The sequence below is a fragment of the Rhododendron vialii genome, chromosome 3a (assembly GCF_030253575.1).
Source record: "Rhododendron vialii isolate Sample 1 chromosome 3a, ASM3025357v1".
NCBI classification, from domain to species: Eukaryota; Viridiplantae; Streptophyta; class Magnoliopsida; order Ericales; family Ericaceae; genus Rhododendron; species Rhododendron vialii.
The window spans coordinates 8,747,318-8,765,579 of record NC_080559.1 but is presented as its reverse complement, the minus strand read 5'-3'; the positions used below and the strand labels follow the sequence as shown (position 1 = coordinate 8,765,579).

The 18,262-nt window shown below is 37.9% G+C and overlaps 1 protein-coding gene across 7 annotated transcripts; it reads left to right on the top strand.

Annotated features, from left to right (window-relative positions):
- Positions 1 to 212: 212 nt before the first annotated feature.
- Positions 213 to 16,522, top strand: LOC131319526 (ABC transporter E family member 2-like). Of its 7 annotated transcripts, none has more exons than XM_058349811.1 (14): positions 214 to 500; positions 2,846 to 2,931; positions 3,022 to 3,119; positions 3,204 to 3,321; positions 3,406 to 3,495; positions 7,169 to 7,473; positions 9,211 to 9,406; positions 9,479 to 9,664; positions 12,872 to 13,141; positions 14,624 to 14,869; positions 15,452 to 15,579; positions 15,722 to 15,803; positions 15,948 to 16,027; positions 16,145 to 16,522. In XM_058349811.1, the coding sequence occupies exons 1-11, from the start codon at positions 395 to 397 to the stop codon at positions 15,566 to 15,568; spliced, it is 1,818 nt and encodes a 605-aa protein (XP_058205794.1). In that variant the 5' UTR covers positions 214 to 394; the 3' UTR covers positions 15,569 to 15,579; positions 15,722 to 15,803; positions 15,948 to 16,027; positions 16,145 to 16,522. The 7 variants fall into 7 exon arrangements, with proteins under 7 accessions (XP_058205796.1, XP_058205794.1, XP_058205795.1 ...); XM_058349812.1 differs by having other exon boundaries at positions 15,452 to 15,585; XM_058349810.1 differs by having other exon boundaries at positions 15,452 to 15,585; positions 15,945 to 16,027.
- The last annotated feature ends 1,740 nt before the right edge of the window (positions 16,523 to 18,262 follow it).

Sequence of the window (18,262 nt, the reverse complement as noted above, 5' to 3'; positions counted from 1 at the left end):
AGCCGTCCAAAAATATTTTGGACGACCTAGATCGAAAACAATCTATTAACAATAATTGATCCATTAATATCTATAATCGTTAATAGATTATTTTCGATCCGAATTCTTCAAAACACTTTTTAACGCCCGAAATTGTGCGCCGTAAAACTTATTCACAGCTCCGTAAATAAGTTTTTCTCTTTTTTTAATACCCTCGTGTGGAATGGAATGAAAAAATCAACCCTTTTACTTGATCGGCAAGACACGCAATTTCCAGTCGGGTTCCTCTCCTCTCTACCGCCAGATTGAAAACCGACAGCCTCGTCTCTCTCTCTCTCTCTCTGTTTCTTTCCTCGTTTTGTTTAGGGTTTCCAACCAGCCAGTAAATCAATCAACCAATAATTAATTTCATACAATGGCGCCGGAGAAGTTGCCTCGGATTGCAGTCGTCAACTCCGATCGATGCAAACCCAAGAAGTGCCGCCAAGAGTGCAAGCGGGGTTGTCCCGTCGTCATGGCTGGTAATACTCCTTTTTCTCTGGTTTCCCATAATCGAAATTTTATCTCTTTTAAGCAGGGTTTTAAGTAAAGTCCGTTATGTATTGTATGTGCCATTACATAAAAGGATTTAGGACCTTCCATATCGTTATTTACTTACTCATCAGCTGATACGGGTGTGATATTGGCCGATATATGGCTGTATCATCATACCGTTACGTTCCTCAATAGCGCGATTGGAAACCCTTCTTTTAAATTGATTTTTGGTGAGGAAACTGTGTAAAAAGAAGACTGCATTTATTTGGTGTTCTCCTTTCCTTCATTTGTTTAGATATTCCACGTTATATTAATGTGAGTTGTCATATTTTGAAACAATTGCATAATAGGCTCGTTATCAATGGTATCAAGCAAACATCCGTTCACTCACCGATCTCCAATTTGGCTATACAGAATATTACTCTGTATGTGTTTCATTGCCGAAAGATTTCTTTTACCTGTTGCAATGGCGACAGGCATGGTCAACAACCCAATTTCAAACGCAAATAAACTAATCTAATATCACATATTCGCATGGTTCTTGGTCTCACCAACTTTCTAGCAAGATCTTGAGTTCTGCAAAATTTTTGTTGGATCCCATATCAACAATGTAATGATGAACTTGAATGTCTAATTAAAGCCGTGAAGCCCACAGAAAAGTCAGGGGTAAAACTCTCCAAAATGGATCAACTTTTCTTTTGGTTTGGGTAAAGCAATTTATGGTTAAAATCCTTCTTTTTCCTTGTTCTTTTGAATAAGTTTTTGTTGTGGGCTATTGTAGTTGGTGTTCAGTTGAGGATGATTAATTGGTTAATGGGGTGTTAATACTATATTGGATGGGGTTTTCAAACAAAGCCTAAGAAAAGTAATACTGGTAAATTTAAAACAAAATAATTTCAGGGGAGTTCAGCCGGCTGTTCAGAATCTACTGGGTTGGGTGTTCAAATAAAGCCACAAAAAATCACTGCTAGTAAATTTGTGAAAAATATTTCCAGTGTGTTAAGCTATACACCCATTGGATGTGTGTGCCACTGCCAGTGCCTCTTTGCCAACTTGCCCATACCAGTGTAGGAAAATAGTATCATGTGAAAAGATGCAAGTTTCAAAACTTATGAATTCTGTATTGACACATTGGTGATCTCACAGAAATTTACATTAGTGGGGCACATTAAGGATAATGGTGAATGTTTTTCACATAAAAAAGAGTAGAAAATTTCACACGAGTCTATCGTATTCTGAACACCTATCATTAGCCAAAACAAAGTCCACACTTGGAATTACAACTTTTTTATTTAAAAAAAAGAAGACTCAATGAAGGTCGACTCTGTTTCCATTGCCTTTGGTCTACAAGTACTAATTTAGTATTCATGCCGCTAACTACTTCTAATTTTTAGTTTGTTTAATTTATGAAGTTATGGACAAATTTCTTAAGAGGGAATTCAACTATGCTGTAATATTCATCTTCTACGAAATTTTTTGGCGGTATAAGCTAAGACTTCTTGATTTGAACGATATTCCCTCAGATTTAGGACTGACAATAAATCTTTTCATGCCAATGTAAGATAGGGATGAAATAAGAGAAGCATATCTCCAAAAAGTTCCATGCCAACCTATTTGCCATCATTTCTCGAAAAAAGATAGTGGGTTAATGTGCCGGTTTAATTTTGATTTGATTGAATTATGAAAATTCGTCGGCGGCATTGTAAGATTTTGTGTCTATATTGTTGCTTAATAGAACTAGTAGAGTTAACGTAATTGTTGAACACTTTGCTACAAATACCTGAAGCCGCCATTGATATGAGAGTTTATTACAGTTTAATTTTAACTATTTCCGTATCATATTCCCAACTAGATTTCCACCCCCCCCCCCCCCAAAGTATTTCTACGGGTAAACCTTGTATCGAGATCATCTGCACTCAATGATTACTTACACATCTACTTGTTTTGTTTTGGTATGGTGATTTTGGCTTTGTCGTATTTGGTTTATCATAAAATGTTTTCCTGACAAGTGGATATTGTATCGAGGTTACTCACAGTTCCTCCATTGCTTTGATACATATTTTCACACTTGAAATAAGAAACTTAATTTAATACAATGTTTTGCTGTTAATAAGTTTAAACTAAGTCAGCTGTGGAGTACTGAATTTCCAAAGGTTGAACGGAATATATGAGAGTTCATTACAGTTCAATTTTCTTTGATCGTGCAATGGTCCTGCTATACTAACTACTAGTAAACTTTGTCTCGAGATCATCTGCACTCAAAGGATTACTTTCTCATTTGTTTGTTTTGGTATGGTGATTTTTGTTTTATCTTGAAATGTTTTCCTTACAGGTAAACATTGTATTGAGGTCACTCAAAGTTCCTCCATTGCTTTCATATCAGAGGAGTTATGCATTGGTTGTGGTATATGTGTTAAGGTTGTACACGCTTGCCTTATTCTTTGATTTTGTCTTCCTAAATTTTAGCCAGATGTCCTGAATTGACCACTGATGCTTGTTTCGGTGTAGAAATGTCCATTTGATGCTATAGAAATCATCAATTTGCCGAAAGATTTGGATAAAGACACCACCCATCGTTATGGCCCAAACACCTTCAAATTGCACAGGTGCTTTTTCTTAAGGTCGTAGATTATTGTGATGGTTTCTTTGCACTTGTAGTAGATGGAGCTAACTGAAAATTTTGAATCCAGGTTACCAGTGCCTCGTCCGGGACATGTTCTTGGCTTAGTTGGCAAAAATGGCATTGGGAAGTCAACGGCTCTTAAAGTATTGGCTGGCATGTTGAAACCAAATCTAGGCCGTTTTAATGTACAGAATCATCTGGTATTACTTTCAGTTGTCATTGTTCCTTGATGCGCAATGATGTGCAATTTCGCGTGTTTTCCTCTGCAGAGTCCTCCTGATTGGCAGGAAATACTGACATACTTCAGAGGATCAGAGCTACAGAGTTATTTCACCCGCATTCTTGAGGAAAACCTGAAGGTGACACACTTCAATGCTCTTTCAACATGAGTAATTTAATCTCAGTGGCAATTGATGATATCATTAAAGGAATTGAAAATTATGAGAACGTAATCTTCAAGGCTGTTAGTTTTTTTTCTGAAACAAGAATTTGTTTTTTGCTCTCTTTTTGTTGTTGAAATGCAATAGAAAAAATTTAAGCATGATGAGTTTGAGCTCATGCCACTGGTATTGAAATTTGCTCCCTTGCGCCTTTCAAATGGACCTTGTACCAGGTACTTCCATAAACATATTCTGGTGTGGAAAACAGAAAAGTTATTCCTCCTTTTCGTGAAAAGGCATTTTGAAAAATTAGCGTAGGTATCAGATAGTGGGCATTTAGCTGCCTTAATTTTCTATCTAGAGAAAAATGCTGTCGCCATCTCTCATTCCAGTCAAATTTGGTCAGTAGTTTGTACTTCAAAATTTTGAATGATGTTATTGAGTCTCAATTTATTCGTTTAATAGTTTGCTTTCCTCAGTTTGTACTCTAGACAAGTTACGATATAATCCCCGGTACTAGTGTACTTGGAGCTCACAGTCACAGACCTTGTGCTTAGAAACCCCCTCTTCGTCTTCTTTCATAAAGGAAAAGGAAGTACAATCAAATTAGAGAAAGTGTTGGATCTAAAAGCAACTGAGATAAAAAATGCATTTATTCCAGTCTTTAGGAGTTACTGTAATGGGCTTTAGTGCCTTCTCATGTCCTTTGGTAGTATTGTTTTTTTTTTTTTTTTGATATTGATAATTTAAAACTGTTTCGAACTTATTTTTCTAACAGTACTTTTTGACATTCAAAATAGAAAATAGAAAGCACAGCTTTTGGCTTCCAAAACCAATCTAAACCAAAAAGACCAGCAAATAAACCCCCATTAAAAACTGTTTGTGCTTCTTAGGAGGAAGCTGAATGGAAAGTTCTGTTGTCTCTGGATTACAGGACTTGGGAAACAACAAATCCATGTTGAAGTGTATTGAGCTCAGGGCCAGTGGCTTTTGTTCCTTTTGTTCTTCAGCCACTACAGCTTATGAAAGTTTTAGTGCTTTGTAGAGCTCAAGCCTCTTCAAGGGAATATATGAAACTCTTTTTTGGTGCCTTTGACTCATGCTGCAACCTTTTCTGCTTTGATAATTTGGTCATCTTTGGCTTAGGTACATTTGAACGTCTTCCTCCTCATAAACTTCAGCTATGTAGGATTTAATCCTTCAACAACAATTTTCAGACCACAAATGTTCATTTTTAGCAAGGGCATTCTCCGTAGTCCATAATATTTGGCGGTTGTTGCGTTAGTTCACCCCTCGTGGATGGCTTTGAGCCTTAGAAAAATGATGAATTTGAGTATTTAAGTGCTTCAAATTTCTATACATTCCTTAACTAACATGCTGACTTGTCTTGAACAAACAAGTTGCTCGCATCTACTTTTCATGACAATATGAAAGTATATGCTTGGAGCTTATCTTATTTATTCTTGGTAGTGTTCCTACCTTCTTATATATCCTTAAGCATCATACTACCCAATTTATGCCAAACCAAACCAAACCGAGCCTTATGTCTCAGTCACTTGGGGTCGGCTACATGAATCCGTTTCCTCCATTGAGCTCTGTCAAGGGCCACTTGTTCACACAAACCCATTATACTCATATCTTTGCGCATAACATCCTCTAATGTCAATTTAGGTCTACCCCTCCCTGTAGCATTGCTACCTAGAGCTATCCTATCCGCTCTCTTAACTACTGCATCTTCTGGTATATGGTAGACATGCCCAAACCACCTTAGCCTATTTTCCCTCAACTTCTCCTGTATAGGTGCTACACCTACCATCTCACGAATTGTTTCATTTCTAATCTTGTCTCGTCTAGTCTTACCGCACATCCACCTCAACATTCTCATTCCGCGGCACTCATTTTGCTCACATGTTGTTTCTTAATAGGCCAACATTCTGTCCCATAAAGCATCGCTGGAGTAGCGCTCCTCCACTTGAGCCACCCCACTTGGATCCTATGGGTCACATCATCAGCAATCTCTTTATCTCTACTAATAATTGAGTCAAATACCTAAAATGATCACTCTTTGGTATCTGTTGGTCTTTGGTATCTCCTGGTCTTGGATCATCACTCTTTCTTCATGCACACTACTGGTACCACTAAACTTGCACACCATATACTCAATTTTACTCCTACTTATCCGAAAACCCTTTGACTCTAATGCTTCCCTCCAAATTTCTAGTTTCGTATTAACACCTCTAGCAGTTTCATCTACGAGGACAATGTCATCTGCAAATATCATACACCATGGAATATCCTCTTGAAATTATCCAAAAACCCTCTTGAAATTGTCCCACAAATTATTGTATCCGATATGTTCCTTTGGAATCCTTTCTGCTGTTAAATTAAAAAACTCTGCGCTTGAAGCAAGCCAGTTGGAGAGACTTGGAGTATACCATAGAATCATCCTTTATTCAACTTATGTTGCTCCCTTCTAGTAGCGCATATTATGCTATCTCCTCTTAGACAAGTCTGTAGCCCAATCTGTATTGTGGACTGTTGTGATGCATATGATATTCCACAGTCCTCTTTGCAATAACATTGTACTGACCGTAGTATCATCCTTCATTAAACTCGGAGAGAAAGCAGTTGTAGCAGTCTTCTACTAGTAGTGAGGCGAAACAGAGTGCACAGTAGCGATGGTAGAACTGTAGAAGCTTTTGGTTTATATGTGGCAGCAAAAGGGCAGGGTTCTGAGAATGAAAATACAGGATTTTATAGCCCGTTTGAAGTTGTTCTGGGCTCTATGACCAATACCTGTGAACAGTAACTTTTTTGACTCTCATGTTCTTTCTAACAATGATGCTTGGCGGTTGAATGAGAGACTAATATATTCATGGTTCTATAGGAATCACTCGAAGAAATAAGCATCTCACTTGTGGCTACAGTTGCATCACATGAGTAGGAAAGAGGGTTATAAGCACATAATTATTTTACTTTTGACTTTATAGGACTTCAGGTTGCTCCTGTTGCATTAGGATTTTGACTTCCTACTTCGAAAGAGAACCTATCTAAAGCCAAGAACGAATCATAAATAAAACTTATAACCAAACCGAGCCTTATGTCCCAATCACTTGGGGTCGGATAACTTGTCAAAAAAAAAAAAAGAACGAATCATAAATAAAAACCCAATCACAATGCTTTATCAATTACATAAGTTGTGATAACCCATGGGGGACGGGGGACCTCTACGGCCAGTGTCCAGAAATTCTGCAAATTCTCAGGATACCACTAAGTTATAATGCTACCTGATTCATTTAGAAACTAACTAGACAAAGATGAATTTTAAATAATCCTAAAACCTTGTTTAAAATGTTCCCAGTTGATCTCAATTTCAGCTTTAAAGCAACAAATTTCACACATAGATGTATCTTAAAATTTTCATATATATGTTACAATTTTCATTTTCTTGCTCTTGTTGCTGCGTCACTCATTGTATTTTGTATTTTAGAGTTTTGGAGCCAATAGAAACTTTAGGTTTTGGGTGGGACTCCATCCTACAAGCTTAGGCCTTGGGTTACAAGAGAACAATAGAAAAGATTGGCTTTCATGGTTATACTCGCTCAGTATCTTCTTTTATGTTCTATCAACTAGTTTTAATTAAAATTTGCAGGCAATAATCAAACCACAATATGTTGATAACCTTCCAAAATCATTGTGCGGAAGTGTTGGCAAGTTGCTTGAGGAAAGCGATGAGAAAGGAACAAGGGAAGAAATATGTCGAGAACTAGAGCTTAATACTGTTCTTGACCATGAGATCAAAAATCTGTCTGGTGGAGAGCTTCAGAGATTTGCTATAGCTAGAACTGCTATTAAAAATGCTGACATATACATGTTCGATGAGCCTTCCTGTTATCTTGACGTGAAACAAAGGCTCAAAGCAGCGAAAGTTATTCGATCTTTGCTGAGACCTAACAGGTATTCTCTTAGTTTCCTTATAATAGTTTGTTTAACTGTCCTGTACATTTATTGTCATTTGCATAACCATCCTTTGTTCCATTTGTATCTCACTTGAGGTACTTTCATTTTCGTTGAATTATTTCTTCATTAATGCCTCTGTGACACACTAGTTGTACGAGCACGTCTGTTGGCATCATATATCCCTGTCCAACGAGTGTTGGATACATGTTGGGTGTATGCTAGGACATGCTGGGGACATGGTGGAATGTCATGATGATTTTAAGAGGTGGGGCAGGGCCAAACTTACCAATGACTGCAGAGTTCTTTTTCTTTTGCTCACAAAGTAGAAAATGCTTTGTTCTTGATCACTTAGTTTGTGAATGTCTGTTTTGTATCTTCCTACTGTGAATCTTTTTTTTTTTTTTTTTAATCCCAAATAGAAACTCTGTTTTTTTATAAGTTCATAAAATGCCTCCAAGATATAGTTTTATCATATTTGATGGGTCCCCAGTGTGACGGTTTTCTAACTTTTGGAGCAATACAAGTCCCCATGTCCTTGTCCTGTATTCGTATCTGTACTTCTTAGAGCACAGCTTTCTGTTTTCCTTGTTAAACTTCTCATGCTCGATGCGTTGCAAATCTGTTCATATGTCAAAAAACAAATGCTTTAAATGTAGAATAAATTAATGAGAGCTTGCGTTAAATGCATTCATTGCTGCATTTTTATCTCAGGCCCTTGTATTTTTACAAAGTAAGCTTCATGGACGAAAAAGCTTTTCTTATCAATCTCACAACGTATTTTCAGCCTGCATTCCATTTAACTGAAAACAAACTTTCAGTTAACCCTGATCCACTAGATGCATAAAACTTGACAATGGTCTGCAAAATATCCGGAATGCGATTTCAACTTGGCTTGTTGAACTTGATTAAAGCTTTAGCCTTTGTCATCAGAGAGTTTCATTTGCCTTTTCCAGTTGTTCGGATATCTTGATCTGACCTAATTTGGAAGCTGCACATTGGCTCAAACTTTCAGTTTTGCTGATACCTTAACATAATTAGATAACAAATAGAGCATTGTGCAACAGGGCTGTATGGCCTGTATTGATTTGGCATGTGAGCACATCAATTCAATTAGTCTCCCCACTTTTGGCATATGAGCATGTCAATTCAGTTAAGAGTCTCCCAGCATTTGCAATGCAAGCATGCCAATTCAGATAATAGTCTCCTAGATTTGTCGGCCTCTTATTAACAGGGTAGTAGTAGTTTTAGCAATGGGAAACAGTGGTTTTAGCGAAGGACTTACAAGTGTCAAAATCTTTCTATCATTTGTTCATCATTACCTCAGATTACATGAGGGATTCAAAACCTCAGCTACATGAATGAGTTCTGAAAATTCTCATGTTCGCTCCTCAAAGACAACACTTTTGGCTTGTTAATCCTTTAGAATTTATCTTGAATTGCCATTTCACACTTTGCATTGTACTCTTCTGAAAATTCTCTGTTCACTCCTCAAAGAGAACACTTTTGGCTTGTTAATCCTTTGGAATTTGTCTTGAATTGCCATTTCACACTTTGCATTGTACTCTTATACTTCCAATTTCGTGTACAACTCCCACCTAAAAATAGCTATGTTACTCTTGTTGCAACAAGCTACCTTTTTTTTTCCCTTTCTTTCCTTTTAATGTAAGCTTTGGATGATAAATCGTATTTCTGTTTACGTTGTTCCAACCCTTTCTGGCTTTCTTCCCTTCTCAGCTATGTCATTGTAGTGGAGCATGACCTTAGTGTACTAGATTATCTATCGGACTATATTTGCTGCTTATACGGGAAGGAAGGAGTCTATGGAGTTGTTACTCTTCCTTTGTCGGTAAGAGAAGGCATTAACGTTTTCTTGGCTGGATTTATCCCGACAGAAAATCTAAGATTTCGAGATGAATCACTTACTTTTAAGGTAAAGATTACTGAATTATTGACTGCTTTGTTTTGGATTTTCTTTCGTGCCTTTATTAACGTACTGTTTTAGGTGGCTGAGACTCCAGAAGGGAATCAGGAGGAGATTCAGACATATTCCCGTTATAAATACCCAACCATGAGTAAAACCCTGGGTAATTTCAAGTTGGATGTACTCGCGGGTGAATTTACTGACTCGCAGATCATTGTAATGCTGGGAGAGAATGGGACAGGAAAGTCTACATTCATACGAATGCTGGTGATCACTTTTACCTGATATACTTGCATGATTGGCTTTCGTATTATAATATGCAATAATCATATATAACCAATATTACACCACATAAAATTCTAAAGAAAACATATGCATAATGCTGGGAGAGAATGGGATGGGAAAATCTACGTTCATACAAATGCTGGCGATCACTTTTACCTGATAGACTTGCACAATTGGTTTGCTTACGATATTCAATGATTATATACACCCAATATTGCTCCACATAAAATTATCAAGAAAACATACGCATAGTGTGCATTTAACCTTGGTATACTTAGCCTTATAGGTCACAGCCAAAGTCAATGTCCATGCACAACTCTCAGGTCCGATTTTGTGGTTTAAATCTGCATATGAACTATAACTGATGCGGCTCATGGAGGGATGAGAAGGGGGGGAAAAAGGGTAGCAAAAATGGGCAACACAAGTCCACAGCCTTAAACTATGTTCTCATGAATCAAACTCCAACCATTACATTGACCAATGGTCTTATTTATAAGCTAAGAGCCCCTGATTAAAAAGGAAACTAGAGATCCTAATTTGAAAAGGAGATAATCATTATCCTTATTCCTAATTATCTAAAACTTTTAAGTGAAACTAAATGATAATCGAATAACAAAATACAATAGAACATTTTGAAAATCATCAAAAATTAAAGCTCCAATGAAAATCGAATAACGAAATACAATAGAACATTTTGAAAATCATCAAAAATTAAACCTCCTAGTGCCTTAGCTATTCCACATCATTCTCCTCCCTTCCCCACATGATCGGGACTTATGGCTCGGTTTGGTATTCTCCTCCATTGAGAAAAAGAACTTGACCTTGAGTTCGCTTCAAAATATTGAAATCGTCCATGCCAAAGAATCAACTATTTTGACTATGAAAACTGCTTGATTTTCTTCTTGTGCCGAATTGTTTTGTTTCTTGAACTGGTGATGAGGTCCACCAAATATGAATTAAATCAACACCTGTAGGAGCCGTCTGGATGGTGTTGACCTTCAATGGCTAATGAATGGAGCAATGAATTTGGTTGAGCGAGACTTAGTCGAGCAAAGAAAGTAAGGACTGGGATAAAAATATTAGTGGGGAGAGGGTGAGGTATGTATGTATGTGTGTGTGTGTGTGTGTGTGTATATAGGGGCTGGTTCCCCTCACACATCTTTTGACACAAAATTTGACACTCAATCTCAACCATTCAAATGAATGGCTGAGATTTAGAGCATTAAAATTGTACACTCTCCCTCCTCTTTTCATCTCACCTAATCACTCTCTCTCCACCCTCACCAGTCACCGACACACCACTGTTTTCTTCCAACTCTGACGTCACCATAGCCGGCGAACCCATCTCCGGTGAGCCAATCTGCAGCCACCTCTCTCTCTCTCTCTCTCACACACACACACACACACACACAAACGTACGTAAAAACAAAGATTCGACGAGAAGAAAATCTGGGTATAATCTAGGTAAATTCGAGAGGCCAATGAGAAGAAAACCTAACAAAATTTGGGCAAATCTGTTCTGATTGAAAAAAGCTCCCTAATTTGTTTGCTGTCTTCTTCACAAATTGAAAATAAACGTGTTAGTACCTACATGCATGAAAATCAATGGGTTCTTTCCTCTTTCTTCTAATTGGTCAAAATCACTTGTCTATCTTCCTACCCAAATGCACAATCCACGGAAAACCCCTACTGAAAACAGATAAATACAAGACCTCCATCCCGCAACCGTCAATTTAGAATACTTGACCTTGAGTTCGCTTCAAAATATTGACTCGGAGTGATCATTTCAAAGGCGCATGCCGTGTTGATTGGTGGTTTGTCATCCTGCCCATTAAGTCAAGCTCATTCTTGGCCAAGAGCTGCCATTTACCCGACTATTGGACAATTGACGTGTCGATTACTCCTTTCCTTTGGACATCCCCTGTGCAGACCATACAAGTATTACCATATGGGACCATACAAGAATTAACGACAACATGCCAGCGTTCACTGATAAGCTGAAATAACTTGCTGGACGATGTAAAATCTCTCACACCCAGGACGTATTGAAAAAAGCTCACAAGCCATAATGAACCTACCAAAACCAGCGGATGGCAAGAAGGACAAAATAGCTGTGTTCAGATTGGACCAGAGCTGGCCGAACTGGTTGGGTTTTTATTGGTGGCTGTGAAGTTCTGGCAAGGTAGGGTTCAGATGTCGTGGTGTAAACTGGATGTATAGAGGCAGCGGTACTGCTGCTTTACGGATCAGAGTATTGGTGTTTCTGTAGTGGCCGTTTCTTTAGTCGTACAGAGCGGAGGGATGAGAAGGGGGGAAGAAAGGTTGCACAAATGGGCCACAACCCTAACACAAGGCCACGGCCTTAAACTCAGTTCTGATTAATCAAACCTACCGGTTTCCAAGGACAAATGGTCTATTTACAAGCTAAGAGCCATCATAAAAAGAAAACTTGAATCCTAATTTGGAGAGGGGATGATCATTATCCTTATCCTTACTTTTTAAATATCTAAAAACTGAAGTGAAACTAAATATATCAATTGATCAAATACAATTAAACATATTTAAAATTGTAAATTAAAGCTTCAATTGCCCTATATGTTCAGCATTGATAACCCTACTGCTATGAAGCACCGACACCTCTAGAGGTCGAGGTATCGCAGTGTCGGACACGGGGACACCGCGGGGATACGTACGGGACACGCCACGTGGCGTGTCCCATAATTTAATTTGAATTTTTCATGGGGACACGGCTGGGGACACCGATGGGGACAAGGCAGGGGCCAAACTGCAATTTTTTTAAAAATTTTGGGGGCCAAACTGTAATTTTTGAAAAAATTGAGGGTCAAACTGTAATTTTTTTAAAAAAATTTGGGGCCAAATTATAATTTTTTAAAATTCCTGGGTGCTAAACAATAATTAATTAATTAATTATTTATATATATAAATAAATAAATATATATACACGTGGCGTGTCCCCCGCCGTGTCCGTGTCCCCATTTTTTTAGAATTCCCGTGTCCCGGTGTCGGTTTCGGTATCCGCGTCGGTATCAGTGTCCGTGTCGGTGCATCATAGTCCTACTATATTTAGTGCATTCTGTGTGATACTGTGATGTTAAGACATCAAAATCTTAATTCTCTTGACGATTCGTCACTGCTGATTATTCCTTACTGTTTTCTTACCTGTTGCAGGCTGGTTTATTACATCCTGATACGGTGGAGGCTTCTACCGTGGAAATACCTGAATTCAATGTCTCATATAAGCCACAAAAGATAGCTACAAAATTTGAGTCTACAGTCAGAGACCTGCTGCACCAGAAAATTCGAGGGTCATATGTGCACCCTCAGTTCATTTCTGATGTAATTAAGCCTCTGATGATTGAGCAATTGATGGATCTTAAAGTTGTGAATCTCTCTGGTGGGGAATTGCAAAGAGTTGCATTATGCCTCTGTCTTGGAAAGGTAACCTTTCTGTTTCTTAGTTGTCGTAATTAACTTTTATGAGTGTGCCCTGCAACATTTCTGTTGTTGGCTATAACCACCTCGTATATTATGATTTTGTGGGATGTCATTATATTAACTGAGTGCACGGCCATTGACAGAGCAGAATGGTGAGAAAAAGGATTAATGTAGTAGAGCCCAGTTAGATTAGGTTTGGGCAAAAGGCTTAATTTGCTTAGGTTTGGTTATTTCAATTTAGCAAGATTTATCTTGTTTCTATATAAGTTCCTAGTTCTTACTCGATTACTTGAACCAAGTTTCTTTTCCTAATTATTAATTTTGAGGCCTCTTAACCAAGTTTTATTTTAAGCCTTTTATTGCATGCAAATATTTCATTTGCATCCATTCTTTTTTTCCTGTGTACTTTGAAATCCACCTCTCAACCTATAGTGGTGAGGCATATCTCCTTAAGTTATTCTCTCTTCTTTCCTATTCATCTGTTCAAGTAGTAGTAGTCTTTCTTCTATGTAGACACAGTGTAGGTACTTGAACAAATTTCATGTGTCCTTGTATTGTAAAGTTGTTGTGATATGGACTATAACCATGACACCATTCAGTTGGACCTTCATCCGTGAATATGAGTGCCTTTTTTAGATAAAAAAAATTCTGGTCCTTGTTTACTAGCAGATGATTTGCATGGATCTAATAACTGCCAACTTCTAATTATCACTGGGATTCACTGAGAAGTATTTTTGCACGATCAGGCAGTGAAAGGCTGGTACACTCTTGTTCAAAACCAATTTGTTCTGAGGACAATAGCATGAATTGGATAAGAGAGTTTGAATGTGTATCAAATCTTGTTGGATTGTGGTGTGACTAACTTTCCTGCCTGGGTGACACCTCCGCTGTTATGGTTGTTTTGCTTACCAGAGTTTTATTATGTTATAAATTACTCAAAAAGGTTCATTAGCTTTTTCGCAAGGTTTTTTGCTTAATTGTTAATGATGTCACTCTTGTTCGGCAATGTTCAGCATGAAATGTGTAAAAACCATCTTTAATACTAAATTGCTTTCCATTTTGGAAGCACAAACTGGGAAGACATATTGTGGATTAAGTTTTCCGGACACTACATTGAAGTTGTCTCATTCCAATTTATGAGGCAAAAAATTCTGTGTGGAGGACTCCTTACTTACATATGCCTTGTCTGGAGAACAAAAGTTTGTTATTTCGGTATAACTTCTGATTCCGGAATTCCAGAAATGAATGTTGACTTCTGTAATTTGTCAAATCTTCTACGAGTTCCATAGCATGTAATACGACAGGGCAAAGAAAAATATGCAATTTAGAGCAACAGAGGCATTCATTATTACATAAGTTGAGGTTGTATTTTGATCTGCTGGTATACATGAATTTAAGAGACTTTTTCGCCAAGTCTAATTGGTAGGATCACTAAATATCTGTGGTGTGCTTCAAGTGACTTGCTACTTGGTGTTCTTTGTGCAGCCAGCAGACATATATCTGATAGATGAACCAAGTGCTTTTCTTGATTCGGAGCAGCGAATCATAGCTTCCAAAGTTATAAAGAGGTTCATCTTCCATGCAAAGAAGACTGCTTTTGTTGTTGAGCATGACTTCATTATGGCAACTTACTTGGCTGACAGAGTAATTGTGTTTGATGGGAAAGCATCTGTGGGTTGTACAGCCAAGTCTCCTGAATCTTTGCTAACTGGGATGAATCATTTCCTTGCGGTACACACACTTCATTCCCACCTTCCATTTTTCCTTTCTTTAGTAGATAGTGCAACAAGCTATTAGGAGAACTAGAAAATAACAACAATGTCAACACAAATCCTCCCACCAATCATGAGCTCCCAAAACCCCTTATAAATATCGGTAAGGTTGTTGAAAATAGTAATTATCGTACTCGTTATGGTATTTTTGGGCTTGCATTTGAATTTCTGTTTTCTAAATTTATTGAATATACGGTTCTATATCGTTTGTGTCTTGTGAAATTGATACACATAGCATTGCCTTGGCTCCTACAACGTGAGCATAATTGCCTGTACAATTTGAACGCACTGGTTGACTAACTTATGTGTATGATCATTGTTACCAGTAAAGTTACCAAACGTTGAACTGAATACACATAGTGCTGCCTCTTTAAGGGTGGTATGTAATCTAGTACTATGTGAGTCTCCTTAGTTGTTATTGATGATGTTCAATCATTTACTGTCCTTGTTTATACTTTTACCTTGTTGGGAAGTCTTTCCTTCCTCTTCTCCTTCTTTTCCGTACGTCTATCTACGTTAATAATGCATCTTGTCTTTGCAGCATTTGGACATAACGTTTAGGCGTGACCCTACGAATTATCGCCCACGAATCAACAAGCTGGACTCCACGAAAGATAGAGAGCAAAAATCTGCTGGCTCTTACTATTATCTTGATTAAGGCAGTTTCAAGTTAAGGTTTATTTTTTTTTATTTTTTTTATTTTTTTGTGTGTTTGTGAAGGTTATTTTCAAGTTAAGGTTTATTTCTCCTTGCTTTTATTATGTTTTATGTGATGTTTAATACCTACTAATTCTTCTCTTTCCATATACAGGAAAGTTGATGTTTCGGAAAGGGCAAGATTCAATGGTCGCTATTACCCTGACTTGGTGGATTTTTCTGTCATTCAAGACAAGGTAAGCTCATCACCCGAAAGTCAAAAAATGTAAAATATTACATAAGCTCCCCAAGCTCAGTTTACGCGAAGCACACTTTTACATAGCATTTGGATATTTTCTTATTTATTGTCCGTCCTTTGTTTGCCCATATTTCTTCAGAAGAACTTGGGCGGGTTGACAGTGGCTGGAATAAAGCGGCACCACCCCGAGTCAATACATGTTTCTGCTAAATTCGATGTTAGGTATCAGTCAGTCATGTTGTTAATCATCTAAATCCACCTGGTAGTGACCCTACTTATGCTTTAGAATCATAATGCCTGCCACTTGACTTGAATCACTTTTTTTGTTTTCTTGTTTAGTTGGCATTCTTTGCGTTGGATATCGGAATCACATGGAAGCGTAACGGTTCTTGGACTTGGCTTTACGACGTTTGCCCGGTTTCACGAACAAATCTCTCTCCAGCAGTGAACTGACATTGCGATATGCAGTGTTGCCTTTCAGTTTCATAACCAAATCCATCCTGATCACTCAACGAGAGTTTTGATTGTTCACCATCGATTGATTATGAATTTGCTTCCTTTTTCACTTTTTTCCCTTTCTATTATTTTTTTTATGAGACTTTGCTTTTTCCACTGGTACCTTTTGGTTTAATGTGGCCGTTGGAACGTTGGTGAGCTACCAAGCTCATTAATTATCACACAATAAAGGAAGGGAGCCTTTCTCTAATGTTTAACGAGGTACAATGAGTTGTACTGTCCAGATGGGTTTAGCTACTTTGGTATCTTAATTGGTTCCATATCTTATTAGTGAGTGCCATATTGGAACGTTTCTCTTGGGAAATTTCCTCTTGGAGTATGGATTATGACGTGCCCAAAAACATTTATTTCTGATAACTGACGTCTGCATCGTCTTATGTTTGCCTCGACTAATCTCGTGAAACTGAAATTTATGCAGACGTCTTATGTCTACCTCGACTAATCTCATAGTCCTGAAATTTAACGACCTGACAAACCTAAGATGGCCCTACGGTTACATGTGTAAAAAATAGTTACATTGCGTTTGCAAGAGTTTATTTTCAATCAAGAATGATGTTATTGCAGTTTTGTGCTTTAGGCCTTTGTTTTGAGATCCTGAATTAACTGGCAGTCTCCCTACGGGTGCTACAAGACGATCCGGTTCTCACTTTGGACCATCACACTGGCTTTAGAGATGGACGTGCAATGGCCTCAAGTAGACGGAACGAATCGGGAACAAACTCACAACTAGAGGTGGGCATCGTGTTCGTGTCGTGTCGTGTTAGAATTCTCTCAACCCTAACCCGACTTGTTTAGCTTTTTGTGTTATCGTGTCGTGTCATATTAGTGTTTCGTGTTAGAAATAGTTGATTCTAATCCGCTAACTTCGTGTCGGGTTCTCATGTGGTGTAAAAAATTCCTACCCCTACCCACAACCCACTTAAGTATTTGTTGGAGTTTCTGAGCGAGAAGCTAACCAATAAGTCGATATCAAGCAGCCTGTAGTTGATTTCGACTATAGAGACAAATCCGGACAAGTTAGTTGCATTAGAACATGGCCAGTTAGCCAGTTAGGTAACCTTCCCAGTCTATACTCTATAGTACAGGTTAAGCATTGCCTCTTACTGTTCATTTACGTGGTTGGGGTTCAGACCTAGGTCACATATTCTTCCAATGGGACTATTTGTTCTCGTTCTCAATCCTCACTGTCTTGAATTTTGATAGTTTGTGATGTTCTTAAAAGACGCTTCCACGATCGTATTGGCGCTCTCACTTTCGCTATTGCACGCGTATTATGTGACTTAGTGTAGATCCTATTACAAGTCGCTTCTGGCAGCGAAAGTTGTAGTTGAATTCTTTTTTGTCCCTACATTTTGGTTGTGAGAGTGGTTGAGTGTTGATTAAGTGTTTGTTGGGTGAAGTCAAAAAGAAAGGAAAATGGGATTTGTTGTTGTGGTTTTTAACTACTCACTTTGGCATATCTATGGTTCTATGTGTTGAATATGGTTTTATGTGTCATGTGGGAGTTGTTGGTTTTGGTATTTGGATTTTGGACAAAATCTCAAATCCCTAATCGAACAAACTCGTGATGTTGGGCAGCTAAGGGCTCGGCTATGATGCTCCCAAGTATTTGTAGCCATTGGATCTTTCTCTGATTACTAATATTGTCCGTCCAATAAACAAGTTAATATTAAGCATATATTAATTTGTTTGGCATCTTACTTTTGTATTCCCTTTCCTATAATATTGTTTTTGCCCAAAATATAATCTTGATTTATTGACTGTGATTTACTTAATTTTCAATCTAAGGGTTCATATTTAGTGGGTGCGTGATGCTCTCATACCACTAGGGAGCATTGTAGAAAATCTCGCTACGATGGTGGAGCTATTGTGGAGCTAAAAGGGATCCGGCTCCACCCAAATTTTTTATTTAAAGTATAGTTCGTGTAATTTTATGGATAT